Source organism: Quercus suber, unplaced genomic scaffold (assembly GCF_002906115.3).
Source record: "Quercus suber isolate HL8 unplaced genomic scaffold, Cork oak 2.0 scaffold_240, whole genome shotgun sequence".
In the NCBI taxonomy this organism is placed as follows: Eukaryota; Viridiplantae; Streptophyta; class Magnoliopsida; order Fagales; family Fagaceae; genus Quercus; species Quercus suber.
The window spans coordinates 63,759-79,810 of NW_027069697.1; the positions used below are offsets into that span (position 1 = coordinate 63,759).

General features: G+C 34.2%; 2 protein-coding genes across 2 annotated transcripts; both read left to right on the forward strand.

The window, feature by feature from the left end:
* Window positions 1-664: 664 nt before the first annotated feature.
* LOC112024095 (wall-associated receptor kinase-like 20) lies at window positions 665-4,566 on the forward strand. The gene is made up of 3 exons (XM_024056734.2): window positions 665-1,895; window positions 2,931-2,993; window positions 3,235-4,566. The coding sequence occupies exons 1-3, from the start codon at window positions 1,115-1,117 to the stop codon at window positions 4,305-4,307; spliced, it is 1,917 nt and encodes a 638-aa protein (XP_023912502.2). The 5' UTR covers window positions 665-1,114; the 3' UTR covers window positions 4,308-4,566.
* A 6,849-nt stretch (window positions 4,567-11,415) lies between these two features.
* On the forward strand, window positions 11,416-14,449 carry LOC112024117 (mannose-1-phosphate guanylyltransferase 1). Its single transcript, XM_024056758.2, has 5 exons — window positions 11,416-11,654; window positions 12,358-12,493; window positions 13,059-13,121; window positions 13,238-13,477; window positions 13,561-14,449. The coding sequence occupies exons 2-5, from the start codon at window positions 12,383-12,385 to the stop codon at window positions 14,230-14,232; spliced, it is 1,086 nt and encodes a 361-aa protein (XP_023912526.1). The 5' UTR covers window positions 11,416-11,654; window positions 12,358-12,382; the 3' UTR covers window positions 14,233-14,449.
* The last annotated feature ends 1,603 nt before the right edge of the window (window positions 14,450-16,052 follow it).

A 16,052-nucleotide genomic window follows, 5' to 3' on the forward strand; every position in this document is an offset into this window, starting at 1 on the left:
TGAAAAAAATATTTGACTTATTTTTTTAATAAATTTTTATATTTCTCATAAAAGTGATATCAATTTTTTTTTTTTAAAATAGTTTACTAATAAATGCTCTAGGGTACCCATTATCGGACCCTATTATGAATTACAGGCCCTGATATCATCGAAAGCTAGTACGTGGCACCCTCATTGCATTTCATTGGTAGTGGAAAAGTGAAAATAGTAAAATTAAACCCATGAAACTTGTTTTGGAAGGTGAACAAGGTGATGGGAAGCTAAACAAGCTGAAGTAGCTTTGGATCGCGAAAAATTTAACCAAATAGATGAATCACCTATTTAGATAATTTTGATCAAAATTGACATACCGTGTCTTCATTTCTCAAATTAAAGATGGTGAGATAGAAGTTTTGGAAATCGTCATGGCCTCGTCCTAAACAACCCACTTATGTGATCTCTCTAAGTCCTACAAATCCTTATGGGAATGGGGAATGTCGTTTGTTTCTTGAATTGAACCTGGCTGAATGGTTTCACCAAGCCAAATCAGTGAGGCTTGTTAATGCAACAACTACAACATTAGTTTTCATCCCACAAAAAAAAAAAAAAAAAAAAAAAAACTCAGCGAACAGTCATGTATAAAAAAAAAAAAAAAAAAAAAAAAAAACCTCAGCGAACAGTCATGTATGTTTAAGGCACATAGGGTTAGCTAAGTTAAATAATTACTGTACCTAATAAATAATAAATATATAGTACAGTACTACTGGGGTTTGATTCCATTAATTTCTGAGCACAAGAATCTTCGCCGTAAACATAGTCCTGCATTTAAGGAAACCTTAAGAAACCTAAAAGTTTACGATTTGCATGCCCCATATTTTATTCAGAGAGCACGTGCTCTCTCTCCTAAAGCATTGGTAACATCAACAGCCCATTTGTGCCGTACGAGATTAGATGGACTATCCCCTAGTTGAATTATAATCTAAATATATTTTTCTAATCTAGCTTCATAGCAGAAATTTTATTTTATAAGAAATGAAATACACTGCCTAAAAGTCTAAAACGGAACAGTAAATGAGTTAGCCTGACCAATTAGAGAGCACTTCCACCACAAAAGTTCAAAACCACTAAACCTTGAATGGAGTACAATATGCTCTCTCTCATAGTCCTAATAGTAAAATTGCTATGTTTCACCGAGTGTGTCATTGCAGCAAGGCTTTGCGAGGACTGTGGTCACACTCTAGTGCCATATCCACTTAGCACTGGACCTAACTGTGGTGACCAATCCTATAAGGTTCAGTGCAAAGCAGGCACACTTTGGTTCAATGCACTCAATGGATCATCCTACGTGATTACATCCATCAATCCTCAGATCCAAAGGCTAATTCTCCGACCACCCGGCTTAGCCAAGAACACATGCATGGCAGCCGATCTTTGGAGCCATGGAATACAGCTAGACAATAACCTCCCATTCAACATCACTACCAGCAACACAGTCATGCTTATGAACTGTTCCACTGAAATGCTTCAATTTTCATCAATGAATTGCTCATCAGCTAGCATTTGCCATAACTACATTAGAGGTACTGCGGCCGTGGCAGCCGCCTGTGGATTCTCGCCAGTGCTATGCTGTTGCTTTAAGACAGGTGGGTCTTTCAGCGAGTATAGGATAAGAATTCGACAGGAACGGTGCTCAGCCTATGAAAGTTTTGTAAATTTGGATACTTCTTTGCCTGTGGATGAATGGCCACAGCCAGGATTGGAGATAGAGTGGGCATTGCCACATGAGCCAGTCTGCAAAATGCCGGTTGATTGTAGAGATTTGGCGAATTCGGAATGTTTATTTAATTCGGCCAGTGTTGGACGGTGCTTATGCAAGGCTGGGTTTCAATGGGACCCCATCAATGGAGTTTGCAAAAGTGAGTTGCACTGTTACATTGACTTCTTAATTTCTTATTTTCTTATTATTACTATCATAGTAATTATTTTTGGAGGTATAATTGTTAATTTCGGAATGGAGATCTTTGACCATAAATGATCTTCTTTGATAATCTGACACATAAATTATTTTTCACCATGTAATGCGTGCATTAATATATTATAGTTTTCTAGCTTCTTGCAGCTACCAACCACAGAATGCCATGCAAAAACCTAGATTTGTGAGTAAATGTATGGCACAAACGTGATTTGGAGATGCACGATGCTTACCTGGCCATGTGCTTAGAGTCGTAGAAGCCATTGATTCCCCAGTATTCTTGTTTAGTACGATGTTGGAAACACAACTGAAGGTCATGTTAAAGGTTTTTGGGAAAAGGAACTGGGATTCACCAATTAAGTAAAAGAAGTGACACATTCATAGTATTTTTACAACACTTTTACATCAAATTTTAGTTGATAAATTGTTATAAGTTTTTAATTTAAATTTGCTACTAAAATTATTTTTTTTGTCTCTTAATAATAACAAGTAATAATCTGTCATATAAAATTTGTTATAAAAATGCTATAAATATACAATTTCTCATTAAGAAATTACAACTAATTACCAAGTATTGCTATATAACACGAAAACTTCTTGGGGGTAATTTTGTGCAAAGTCGCCCTCGATTTCATTCTCTTTCTTTTTCCTTTTTTTCACAAAATTTAGAAAGGAACTTTAATCTTCCACTGGCACCATAACCATTGCGATCACTCCCCAAATGTGTGCCTTTAATTTTCCCAAGCATAATACAATTGGAAAGACTAAATTATCAAACAATTCAGGTCCTCTATATCATTACTTCCAAATACTTTGCACCTAGAATAATTGATCTCTCAAAAGCCAAAACAAATTGGTAGCAATCAGATCTTTTTTGAAATCTGCGATGCACAATCAAAGACATTTTTTTCAAGTATTTCCATAAAGAAGCTTGTGGTCTTTTGAATCTTTGATTATGTTGCCCTCTTTCTTTTGGCAGACGTGAAATGTCAACATGGAAGAGGTTGCCATGGTAGAGAGAGCCTAACTCCACTAATTGAAGGTATGTACAAATTCTCATAGAACCTCTCTCTCTGTTTGCATTCAACTTTTTTTGTTGAAAATTTACAATGTTTATTTATTGAAAGTTCGTTAAGATATAGTTATACTTAGAGAAATTAAAATTTTAAAAAGTATAAAACATTAAGCTATAAAGTAAAAGAAAAATGCAAATGTAGACTTCATAGTTCCTGCATTTTCTTGTACGGTAGGACTCAACTTTGCGATCATTGTATATTTTGTAGGCTTAATGTTTTCTGGAGGTGCAATGCTATTCGGAGTCTTAATTTCCGCTATAGTGTACAAGCATCGACAGTGCATTAGGAGAAAAGCCCAATCAAGTCTAAGCAAGATGCAGATAGACATGTTGAGTGCCAACAACAGTTGTGGCAAATCAGCCAGGATCTTCACTGGCAAAGAAATAACTAGAGCAACCAACAACTTCTCCAAGCACAAACTCCTTGGCTCCGGCGGTTTTGGCGAGGTCTTCAAAGGCATTCTTGACGATGGAACGGCCATAGCCGTCAAGCGTGCCAAGCCTGGAAACACAAAGGGTATTGATCAAATTCTCAATGAAGTGCGAATTCTTTGCCAGGTTAACCATCGAAGCCTCGTCCGACTTCTGGGCTGTTGTGTTGAGCTTCATCAACCTCTTCTAATCTATGAGTACATTCCAAATGGAACCCTTTTTTATCATCTCCATGGGACTCATTCTAGCAAGCCAGTGCCACTCTCCTGGTACCGGCGGCTTACCATTGCTCACCAAGTAGCTGAAGGGCTTGCATATCTCCACACTTCCGCTATACCACGGATTTACCACAGGGATATAAAATCAAGCAACATTTTACTAGATGAAAAGGCTAATGCTAAAGTTTCAGACTTTGGGCTGTCAAGGCTGGATGTGAACGAAACAAGTCATATTACAACATGTGCTCAAGGAACTTTAGGTTATCTTGACCCCCAATACTATCTAAACTTCCAACTGACCGATAAGAGTGATGTTTATAGCTTTGGAGTTGTTTTGCTGGAGCTGTTGACTTCAAAGAAAGCTATTGATTTCAACAGAGAAGATGAAGATGTGAACTTGGTTGTTTTTATGAAAAAGATATTGAGAGAAGAGAAGCTCATGTATGCAATCGCTCCAATGCTTAAAGAAGGCGCTAGGAAGGTAGAATTGGAGACTATGAAGGCACTGGGATCTCTAGCAGCAGCGTGCTTGGATGAGCATAGGCAAAACCGTCCGTCAATGAAAGAAGTTGCTGATGAGATTGAGTACATTATTGGTATTGTTTGTAGAGAGGTTTCTGCTACTTATTAGGTGTATCTTGGTACTTCTTTAATAACTTGTGAGTTGTGGCAAGAATTTTTGTAGCATTTTCCCTCTTTATAAATATGGTCTCGAAGTCAGTAGGACAATCTAAAGTTTCTAAGAAAAGTAAGCATGTATAAGAAACTGTAGAATTTGTAAGCACGTTTACACAAATGCAACGATAATATATGGGATCTAATGACAGACGAGCCCGTTCATCTGTATCTTTTTACTTGGAGAAGTATAACATGCCGCATTTTGATTATCACTTGTGCACTAACAAGTTATAGTCTCATGTTTTACTAGAAAAGTAGAAATGTTTTACTTTATATTTTACCAATTTCAGTATTTCAAAACATCCGTCAAATATTGGAATACAATAATACTCTTAGAGGATCTAAGTACACCATGCTTGGCTTTGATTACCACCAAAAAAAAAAAAGTGGCGTTCATGAACAAAGACATGCATGCTTGGCTTTGATTACAGGAACTTTACACAAAGGAAAAATAAATTCAGAAGCAAACATAAGTAAAAGATGAATTGCTTATGATTTGAGAAGGATTTTTTTTTACACAAAAGGGAATGAGTTGGACCATGGGGTATTACATGTTTATGCAATGAAAATATGTTAAAAAATAGTAGTATTTATTACACACAAGTTGTTTTACACAGTTTACACACACTTTAAAAAGCAATTGAAATATTAATTTTACAAATGTAATTGCTTTTTGGGATAAAGTCACAACTTCAATTGTTTTTTGGAGTGTGTGTAAAACAACTTGTGTGTACGTAACATATTTAACCTGCGAAAAAATGTTAAAGATAATGAATTTGGCACCTTGTACTTTTCTATAACTTATTTATTAAAATTTGATACAAAAATAAATAATTTAGCATTTTTTTTTTTTTAAAGGTGAGACGAAAAGAAAAGGTGGTAATTATATCCAAGCCTCTTTCTATTTTGGCAATTCAAGGTGTGCCTATCTACTTCTCTACGTTGATGATATTGTTATATATCACACGCAATGTTCAATCTGTTATTACTGCCCATATCTATCAACTCTCAACACATTTTGAGCTCAAGGTCTTAGGGCCCCTCCGGTATTTTTTGGGTCTTCAAGTTGATTACATGTTCCTTTGGTTATTGTTCATCAATGGAAATACATTCTCGAATTCTGGGCTAAATTTCACATGTCTAATTCAAAGCCTTGCTCCATCCCCCATCTCCTCCTCCTCTACTTTATGCATTTCCACTACTTCACCTCTCTCTAATCCTACTCAATCTCGTGGTTTGGTTGGTTCTCTTCAATATGCCGCATTTATTAAACCTGACATTGCCTTTGTTGTCATATTGCCTTAATGCATTTGTTGTCATCAAGTTTCAACACTTTATGTCAATTCGTGCACACTCCCAATTAAAGGGCAATCATCACGAATTAGATGTTATAAGTTTATATTATATTTTATTTATACGTACACTCTTCCAATAAAGAAGAATTATTATGAAGTAAATGTTATAAGTTTATATTATATTATATTTATATAATAGCCCCATATGCATACTAGTTTCATTTCGTTAAGACATCTAACTTTTTCTTTTTGATAGGTTAATATATCTAACCTTTTTTTTTTATTAGCTTTAATTCCAACAAGTGCTGTGGTTGACTATGATTTGAGACTTACCATATGAACTAATGTTCTATTAATTCTACCAACAAATTACATATGAATGCTTGCTTTGATAAATCATTAATTGTTTGAAGTCTACACCTTTTTTTTCTTGGATTTGGCTTACTTCCAGTTAAAAAAACTGTAGATCTCCTTTTGTTTTAAATATACAATAGTAAATGGTAGTTAGTTTTAATCTTCACCTTTTATTTAGTTAGTGGATGATATGACAGTTTCTCATTAAAACAAAATGAAATTCCAGTTAAAAAAGTACAAGAGGTAAGTCAAACCCTTTTTTCTTTTAGTACTTCATTTATTGTTAAATATACTAAGCATTAAACTCTATTGATTAAATAATCTCCTAGTGAATATACGTTTAGTTTATTTAATTTTGAAATTCACATAAAATCCATATAAAAAGATGTCTCTCACCCAACTTAAAAAATTCACATACAAATAATGTAGATACAATGATTCTCATAAAATGCAGACCTATACATGTGCTTAATTATGGTGAAATACAGATTTTATTAGAGAATCTAAGCTACTGGTCAGTATTCCAACAGAATTAAGCAGAAAACACAAACCAGTAGCAAAAATTTTCAGAGAAACAATGATTCTCAAAGGCTTGGATTTGCTAGAATGCTTAAATTTGTAAATAACCCAAGTACTGAAAACCTAAGGTAAAGAAAAATTAATGTATATCTGAATTATATTTATGCTCAATGACTTTTTTTTCATATCTAAATTTGTTTTTGTTATATTTTGAGAAGATTCTTAATCTACTCTAACATATCATGTGTACTTTCATTTACCACTTAAGAAATCCCTAAAGAGTTATGAATATAAGGAACCATATGTTTTAACTACAATTATTATATAAAAACTTCATAAAATAAACATAAATATATCCATATAAATTCTTTTAAATACACACACACACACATCTTCTTCTCAACAAAAAAAATACATATACATATACATATACATTACATGTATATTAGATGAATCCAAATCTTCTGTCCCACTCTTCCTGATCCACTATATACTCCACAAATAAAAACATGCCACATGTCTATCTAATTTATTGAATGCTAAATTTATGCCTTTTATTATTTCAATTACCTAAATATGATGGATTATTTATTTATTTATTTTAGGAAATTGAAATAATAAAAGGCATATGTATGGACCTGTAATGCCCGAGCACGTTTGGGCCCTAAGCTCTAAAACAATAGCGAGGCCCATGGTCCCTGTACGGGCCTGTGACGCCCAAGCACGTTAGGCCCTAAGCTCTAATGTGATAGTGAGGCCCATGGTCCCCATCTCTCTTTACCCAGGATCCCAGCTTAGGCCTACACAGATTGCAAGCTTGGGCTTCATCACTCAATCTTTGCTCGGGGGACCTTAACCGGGCAATGAGGGAAGAATAACGTCCGAACACCCCATCCCAAATGTGCTAAGCAGAACCTAGGAGCGTCACAGCCGGACATTTCTGCGGGAGTGGGAACCAAGTTCCAAGGCCATTCCTACTGTGTTCCACTCCCACCTAACCACCCACTTATAATCAAGAGTATTGGACCTCCCTTTGCACTAACCATGGAGTAATCATGACCTCTCCACTGACCTTGAACTATAAATATGAGAAGTTGGAGCAAAAAGGGGGTTGGGAAAAAGTTCACTAGAAATAGAGGGAGAGAGGGAGAGAAAACAGACATAGGACCTTATAGAGTCTATGTGCCGAGGACCACCCATTGTGGGAAATCCTAAACCCACTTTTCAAATAAGTTGTGAGCCCAAGTGAGGTTCAGCCCATTCGCCTCTCATTCGGTGCGCACAGAATAAATTTAGCATTTAATAAATTATATGAACATGTGACATATTTTTATTTGTGGAGTATATAGTGGAGCAGGAAGAATATTCTTAATCTACTTTAACATATCATGTTTACTTTCATTTACCACTTAAGAAATCCTAAAGAGTTATGAATATAAGGAACCATATGTTTTAACTACAATTATTATATAAAAACTTCATAAAATAAACATAAATATATCCATATAAATTCTTCTAAATACACACACACATCTTCTTCTCAACAAAAAAATACATATGCATATACATATACATGTATATTAGATGAATCCAAATCTTCTGTCCCACTCTTTCTGATTCACTATATAATCCACAAATAAAAACATGTCACATGTCTATTTAATTTATTAAATGCTAAATTTATGCCTTCTATTATTTCAATTACCTAAATATGATGAGTTATTTATTTATTTATTTTAGGAAATTGAAATAATAAAAGGCATAAATTTAGCATTTAATGAATTAGGTGGACATGTAACATGTTTTTATTTGTAGAGTATATAGTGGAGCAGGAAGAGTGGAACAGAGGATTTGGACTCATATTAGATAATGCCAATTATTATAAAACGTTTTTTGAAAACACGTTAGACTTTATTAGTATCAAAAAATAATTTTTAATGTTTAGCATATTAGATCATGCTAATTAATTATGGTAAAAATATATATATTTTGAGAAACGGTAAATTTTTTTTGTAACAGGGATTTTGCCAGGTGCAATTCTATATAAGGAGGATGATTTCTCAGAATTAAAACAAAACTGGTTGTAGAACTTACTTCTTAGTGTGGGATTGCAAGTGGGGGTTTGCCAGGTGCAGTTCTATATATGGAGGATGATTTCTTAGAATTAAATCAAAACTGGTTGCAGAACTCGCTTCTTAGAGTTGAGTTGCAGGTGGGGCTTGGACCTGTGATACTTGGGAAGAAAATTCTCCCTCATATTAGGAAATGAACTATACATATATTGGATTTTACTAATGTGTGCTCTAAAAGTAATGACAGTTTTTTCAATTTTCGAGAAAATATTTTCAAAAATAGAAAGTTTAACGTGTGCCCTTAGGGCACATGTTAACCGGACCCATACATATTTGGTTCATGTATATTCTCTATGGCTTGGAGTCTTGAAATACTGATACCGAATACTGATACCGAGACGTTTGTCGGTGGGGCCTCAGTGTGGGAATCTTAGGGTACGTTTGAATACAACTTATTTTGCTAAAAATTAAAAATTAAAAACTGAAAACATTGTAGTAAAATAATTTTTAAACATTTGAATAATACCGTGTGACCTATTTTTAATGAAAAAATTATTGAAGTTTGTGAGTCTCGTAAACAGTACATGGAACGCACTAGTGTGCACTCAACCACTTATTTGGCTGTGAACAGTATACAAGTTGAAAAGTCAAAAACAACGAAAAAGAAAAGCGCAAAAAGGCAAACCCAGGAATTATTCCTATCCAAAGACTTGCTTAATAATTCCTCCTTAATCAATCAGTAAGAACACTCCAACTCACATAGATGATCTTTGATCAATTTATATGGGCTATTATTTGCTATAGGCTATTTAATTTCAAGCATCATAAATGTTGTTCTTTCTAACATAATACTTTATTTAATAGCCTGTCAGGTCTTTATTTAATTTTGAAATTCACATAAAAGCCATATTAGAACATGGCGCTCTCACTCAACTTAAAATATTCACATACAAACAATGTCAATACAATGATTCTCATAAAACACAGACTTGTTCCTATGCTTCGTTTTGCTGAAATAAAAATTATATTAGAGAATCTAAGCCACGTACTTGTCAGTATTCCAGCAGAATTAAGCAGAAAACACAAACCAATAGCAATAATTCTCAGAGATATATGATTCTCAAAGGCTTGGATTTGCTAGAATGCTTAAATTTGTAAATAACCCAAATATTCAAAACCTAAGGTAAAGAAAAATTAAAGTATACCTGAATTATATTTGTGCTCAATGACTTATTATTTTTTTTCATATCTAAATTTGTTGCTATTATATTTTAAAAAGATTCTTAATCTACTCTAACATATCACGTACTTTTATTTACCGCTTAAGAAATCCTAAAGAGTTATTAATGTAAGGGGCCTGTTTTAATTACAATTATTATATAAAAACTTCATAAACATAAATATAAATATAAAAAATGGCAACCCAAAATATAAAACTCTCGATCTAGGGGGTGTGATATTAGCAATTGAGTTATTACTTAGAGAAATAATATTCTCAGCCTCTCGTTTCTCACAATGACAAAGGAACTGAAACACAAAAAATGTAATACAGTCAATGAGAAAATTTATTAAAAAGACATCTAACAACTATAATAACTTAACAAACTCAAAGTAGAATGAGATTTAAGTCCATGGTTTTAATCCAAGGCCCTAATGCCTCACCTTTAAAAACATAAGAGACATATTATACTTTATTTTAATATTGATATTAATAAAGTGGGTTGAGTTTCCAACACAGTAAAAGAAGATTGAAATTCTTTGTTGATTTGTAGAATTTTATGGTTAGTGAATCTGTAAAACTAGAAAGAAGAATAAACCACAATTTACACCACTGGGATATAATTTCAATTTATATATTTTGAGAAAGTAACAAATAAATTTTTTTTTTCCTAAATAATTGAAATTTAAAAATTGTTTGCACAAAACATTGGAAGATTGAGTTTCCAAATAATAATGCCCATAAACCTCTAAGATAGACAAAGGAAAAGAAATCTTCAAACTATTCTAAAACCCTAACCACATGTAATTAAATTATACAACTACAAAAAATTAAACAAATCCTCAAGTAATTCAACAAATATATGAAAAACATGCATGGTTCAAAAGATAATGTGATCTAATTTAAGTATAAAAAAAAAAATTGGAAAGAAAAATTAATAATTTTTATGAGAAGTGAAAACTGAATCTTAAATATGAGTTGAATGGATTTTCCGTTTGATTTTGTATAGTGGTTAGTGGGAAGTTAGCATTTGCGTAGTGGGAGGTTTGTGTGTAGTGCTAAGTGGTTGAAGAGTGAGAGTAATTTTTGTATATACCCTTTGCCTCAATTTTTTTATTTTTTTTTATTTTTTTATTTTTTTTTTTGAGGGGGAGATAAAATATCCTTGTCTCAATTTTGAAAAGTAAAATACCAGATAGTATATTATATTGTAGGAGTATTTTTGTTATTTTATTGAAAATTATTGTTATTATTACTTTTATACCGTGATTTCTTTTTTCTAAGGAATAACATATTAGGGGTATTTTAATAAATTAAAAAGGTAATAATTAACTTTTTTTTTTTTTTTTGAGAAGAGATACANTTTTTAATACCAAATAATATTTTTTATTATTATTTTAATGGCCACGTCAGCCAACAGTGCCATCCGTTTGCCACGTCAGCATTTTCCGTCTCTGATGTAACGGCAGGGACTAAAAAAATAGGCGTTTTTCAGGATAGGGACTAAAAGCGGTAAAAAAAAAAAATTAGGGACCAAAATGGAAATCGTGTGAAAATGTAAGGACGAAAATGTGCTTTTCGCCAATAAAATAAACTCGTCTTCCTTAAGCGAAGCGACCTAGCACCCAATGGCCATTAGCCAACTCGGAGATATGACGCAGACTCCACGCTTTTTCTTATTCCTCAAAAACTAAACTGAGTTTAGAGTTTTAGACAGTTACTTTAGACCTCGGAAGCTTCTAATTTCTAAAAATTCGTCAAGAGAGTCCCATATCGAAAGAAACCTTTGTCAGTCTCAGCAGAACGTTGATCATCAGCTCTCTCTCTCTGTCTCTCTCTTTGTGAGTTTTAGTATTTTTCTCCCTTAACTTCGTTTTGATCTACCTTTGATTGTAAATTGGGAATCTTTTATTTTATCCAAAACATTCTGGGAATCTACAAATTGTCACTGCTATATAAATTGTATGTTCTGAAATACATTTTGATTCAAATTTGCTCTGTCTGCGCATAAATTTGTGAACTTTTATGTCTGGAAACCACAATTTGATGAATTGGGTGCTTATTATTGTTGCTATTCTATCATATGTTGTTTCCTGTACAAATAACTAAGAATTAAATTCTTGATGTTTTGCACGTTTGAGAAAATCAGCAATGGCTGGAAATTTGCGTCCTTAATTCAGCTGAAGCATACATATAGGTTTTCCTTATTATCGCTATCAGAATAATGGTTAAATGATTAAATTCATAGTTAGTTTATATCAATCACAACTAGTCTATTACTTGGAAGATTTCCCTCTATGAAAAACACTGACTTGCACCTGCATTTGGTGATTATGTCAAGATTGAAGATCCATTTAAATTTGTTCACAATTTTAAATTAAGGGGTGTTGGTTTGAGTTTATCAACTATACGTTAACGGAAGAGCTAATAAGAACAAGGTTTTATTCGATATTGATACCCGTTTTGTATGCATTTTTTTTTCCCTTGCATATTATGTACATTTGGCATAAGCTACTTGCTGAGTCTGAGGGTTTAACAATACAGGAAAAGAAGGATTTAGGCTGTCACCATGAAAGCACTAATTCTTGTTGGAGGGTTTGGAACAAGGTTGAGGCCTTTGACCCTCAGTGCACCAAAGCCGCTGGTTGAATTTGCCAACAAACCCATGATACTGCATCAGGTCTGTCTTTGAAGCATGCCCTTCTTTCTTGAAATAATTTGTGCTGTTGTCTTTTGACACTACACTGGCTTTTCTCTTCCCTCCCATTTTCTTGTTACAGTTTTTCCATGGCGTTGTGCTAGATCCAGCATAAACCCCCCCCCCCCCTCTTTTTTCTTTTTCTTTCTTTTTATGGATTGGCATCAAATGTGAGGCTTTATCTCTGACTTGCTTTAATTTGAAATCATAGACCCCCCCCCCCCCCCCCCTTTTTTCTATTTCTTTTTTCCTTTTCTTTCTTTTGATGGATCGGCATCAAATGTGAGGCTTTATCTCTGACTTGCTTTAATTTCAAATTATAATTTGAAATAAATTCTATTTATTAATTCATCTATCTGAGTTTGTCATAATGAAACCAAGTGGATTTTTAACATAAATTATTCTCTTGCTCCGAAAAGAGGAAACCAAATTAATAGTTGTATGAATCTTTCCAACCTATTAGATTTTTTCCATCATATGAAATTGACAAGCTGGGCTGATTAGTATAGTCCCTATTTTAACCATGGGCTAAATAATTTGTAACCAGATTGAAGCTCTCAAAGCTATTGGAGTGACTGAAGTGGTTTTGGCCATCAATTACCAACCAGAGGTAAAATCACTCCATTTTTTTTATTAATAAAGCTTCATTTATATTTTATTTTGTCATTGTTGCTGCCAAATTTTGAAATGTCCATAAGTATGTAATTCCTTTTACTCCTTCTGCAGCTTATGCTGAATTTCTTAAAAGAATTTGAGAAAAAGCTTGAAATCAAGATCACCTGCTCACAGGAGACTGAGCCCCTTGGTACAGCAGGTCCTTTAGCTCTAGCAAGGGATAAATTGATAGATGGCTCCGGCAAGCCTTTCTTTGTCCTTAACAGTGATGTTATAAGTGAGTACCCGCTAAAAGAAATGATTGAATTCCACAAAAGTCATGGTGGGGAAGCTTCAATTATGGTTACCAAGGTAATTATGTTCAATTATTACTTTATATCTGGATAATAAGCCCTTTGTCTGTACTGAAAAGAGAAATCTCTTGCTTGTTTTAGGTGGATGAGCCATCAAAATATGGTGTGGTGGTTACAGAAGAAACAACCGGGAAAGTAGAAAAATTTGTAGAGAAACCAAAAATATTTGTGGGCAACAAGATCAATGCTGGAATCTACCTGTTGAACCCCTCTGTTCTTGATCGGATTGAATTGCGGCCCACTTCAATTGAAAAGGAGGTGTTTCCTAAGATTGCAGCAGAGAAAAAGCTCTATGCTATGCTCTTACCTGGGTTTTGGATGGACATTGGACAGCCAAAAGATTACATTACAGGCCTAAGACTGTACCTGGATTCCTTGCGGAAAAAATCCTCACCAAAATTGGCCAAGGGGTTTCACATTTTAGGAAATGTCCTTATAGATGAGACTGCTGTAATCGGGGATGGTTGTCTTATTGGACCTGATGTAGCCATTGGTCCAGGATGTGTAATTGAGCCAGGGGTTAGGCTCTCATGCTGTACTTTAATGCGTGGAGTTCGAATCAAGAAGCATGCTTGCATCTCCAGTAGTATCATTGGATGGCATTCCACTGTTGGGAGGTGGGCTCGAGTAGAGAACATGACAATCTTAGGAGAAGATGTTCATGTAGGTGATGAAGTTTACAGCAATGGGGGCGTTGTCCTGCCTCATAAGGAGATTAAATCTAGCATTTTGAAACCGGAGATTGTTATGTGAGAATTAATGTGAGACATGGTTCAGGTATCTACTATGTTCAGTATATTAACTTGATTTTGAAAGAGTTTTTAACTCTTTTTTAAAAATTCCTTGCTTTCTCTTTTTCCATCATCAGTTGTTAGTCCTGCTTTAAACTAACAGCTAGCATTAGTTGTTTGTACTGACTGTATATCTTGTATGAGTAAAATATAAGTTTAATGGGGATGCTTTCATGGAATAGAGATAAGAGGCCATTGAAGGAGCATACTATGGCCACAAACACACACTCACACACAACGAATGTATACTTAATCTTGTAGCTGTGAGTTTTCTAGTTTCTCTTAGCTATCATTTGTGTTAGTATTCAACAGAATAGAATATTTTAACTTCCTTTTAAGCATTTTATGATCTGCTAAATGTTCATACAACCTAACTGGATAGGAATGTTATTGTTTCTTTTCTAAACATCATTAATGTCTTTATCAAAATGTTTTCCTGTTTTGGGTTCATTAGAGTTCACCTAGACCTTAGGATTAGTGGAAGTTCAATTGCACAGCAAGGATTTCAGTTTGCTAGCATGTCTAGAGTTCTGTGTTGACTTTCAAAGTCTAGGCTTGTAGGCTGCTAGGAAAGACTTTAAACACAAAGTCTGCAAACAGTTGACCATATCTTTAGGATGACATCTAGATTGTTCGTAGAACTTGTTGTATATAATCAAATTATAAATAGCCCTCTATTAATCCAACAGGATAATGGTGGCAGGTCAATGCTAAACTTCACTATGGAGTTCCTTAAATCCTATCCATCCATTTTGAAATTAGTAAATGGATTTTGCCAATGGATCAATAATTTACATAGATACTTAAATCGATAGCAGTTTACTGTGCACACCTGAAACCCATTTCCCCAATCTGCTTTCGATTCACACCCATCAGTGACTTAAGTCGGCCAAAGCAGGGCAAGGTGAAATTCCTGTGAGACAGGGCAGAGGCTGAGGCAAAACATAGCAAGACGAAAGTTCTGGTGAGACACAACAGTGGCTGAAAGCCAAGATGGTATGTTGTCTAAGTGTAAGCTGTTGGTATTTATTTCTGGTAGCAGATTTTGACTGCTGAGAAGCATTTGGGACTTGACAATGAGAATGATAAAGACTATTATGAAGAGGGGAATGTAGCATATGAGACAGGGACATATAGCTACCACTTGGAAGTCCAACTTGACCTCTGCGATGTTGTTTTTATCATTCTCATCCATGGTCTAGGGAGTATTGTTGGGTGGCAGTATAGTGGTTGTGGTGGTAATGGTGACCATTAAGGTTGGGTATGGTGGAATGGAGCAGAGAGGGGTAATAAAGAGTAAGCAAGAGAGACTTTGTGACACCGGAGTGTCGCAAGCCCGGCCCAAATGTTTTTCTTGAAGCCCATAATTGCAACCCATTATTTTGAACATTTTTTCCGCTCCAATAATATCATTAATTAGTTATAGTTTCTAAAGAAGTCATATAGTCTTTAATTGGTAATTTCTAGGGAATTATTAGACTTTATGTTTTAGTTCTCCTAGATAGACAAGTCTTTTATTGTGTTTTTAGTTTCTATGAGTCAAGTCTGACTTTGGTCTTGCAAATTTAATGTTTTAATTGCTAATTTCGTTCTCTCATGCTTAGAGGGTTGTTCTAAGATTTATATAAGCCTTTTGGCTGGATTTAATAAAAGATTAGAGTGTATTTTCAGATTATATAGCCTTTGTAATTCAGAAGATGGATTTCTTCTTTTAAACTCTTATCCCATTGGTGGATTTCTTAGGTGGCAAGTTCGGGTTTTGTATCTCTTTGGGTGGTGTTT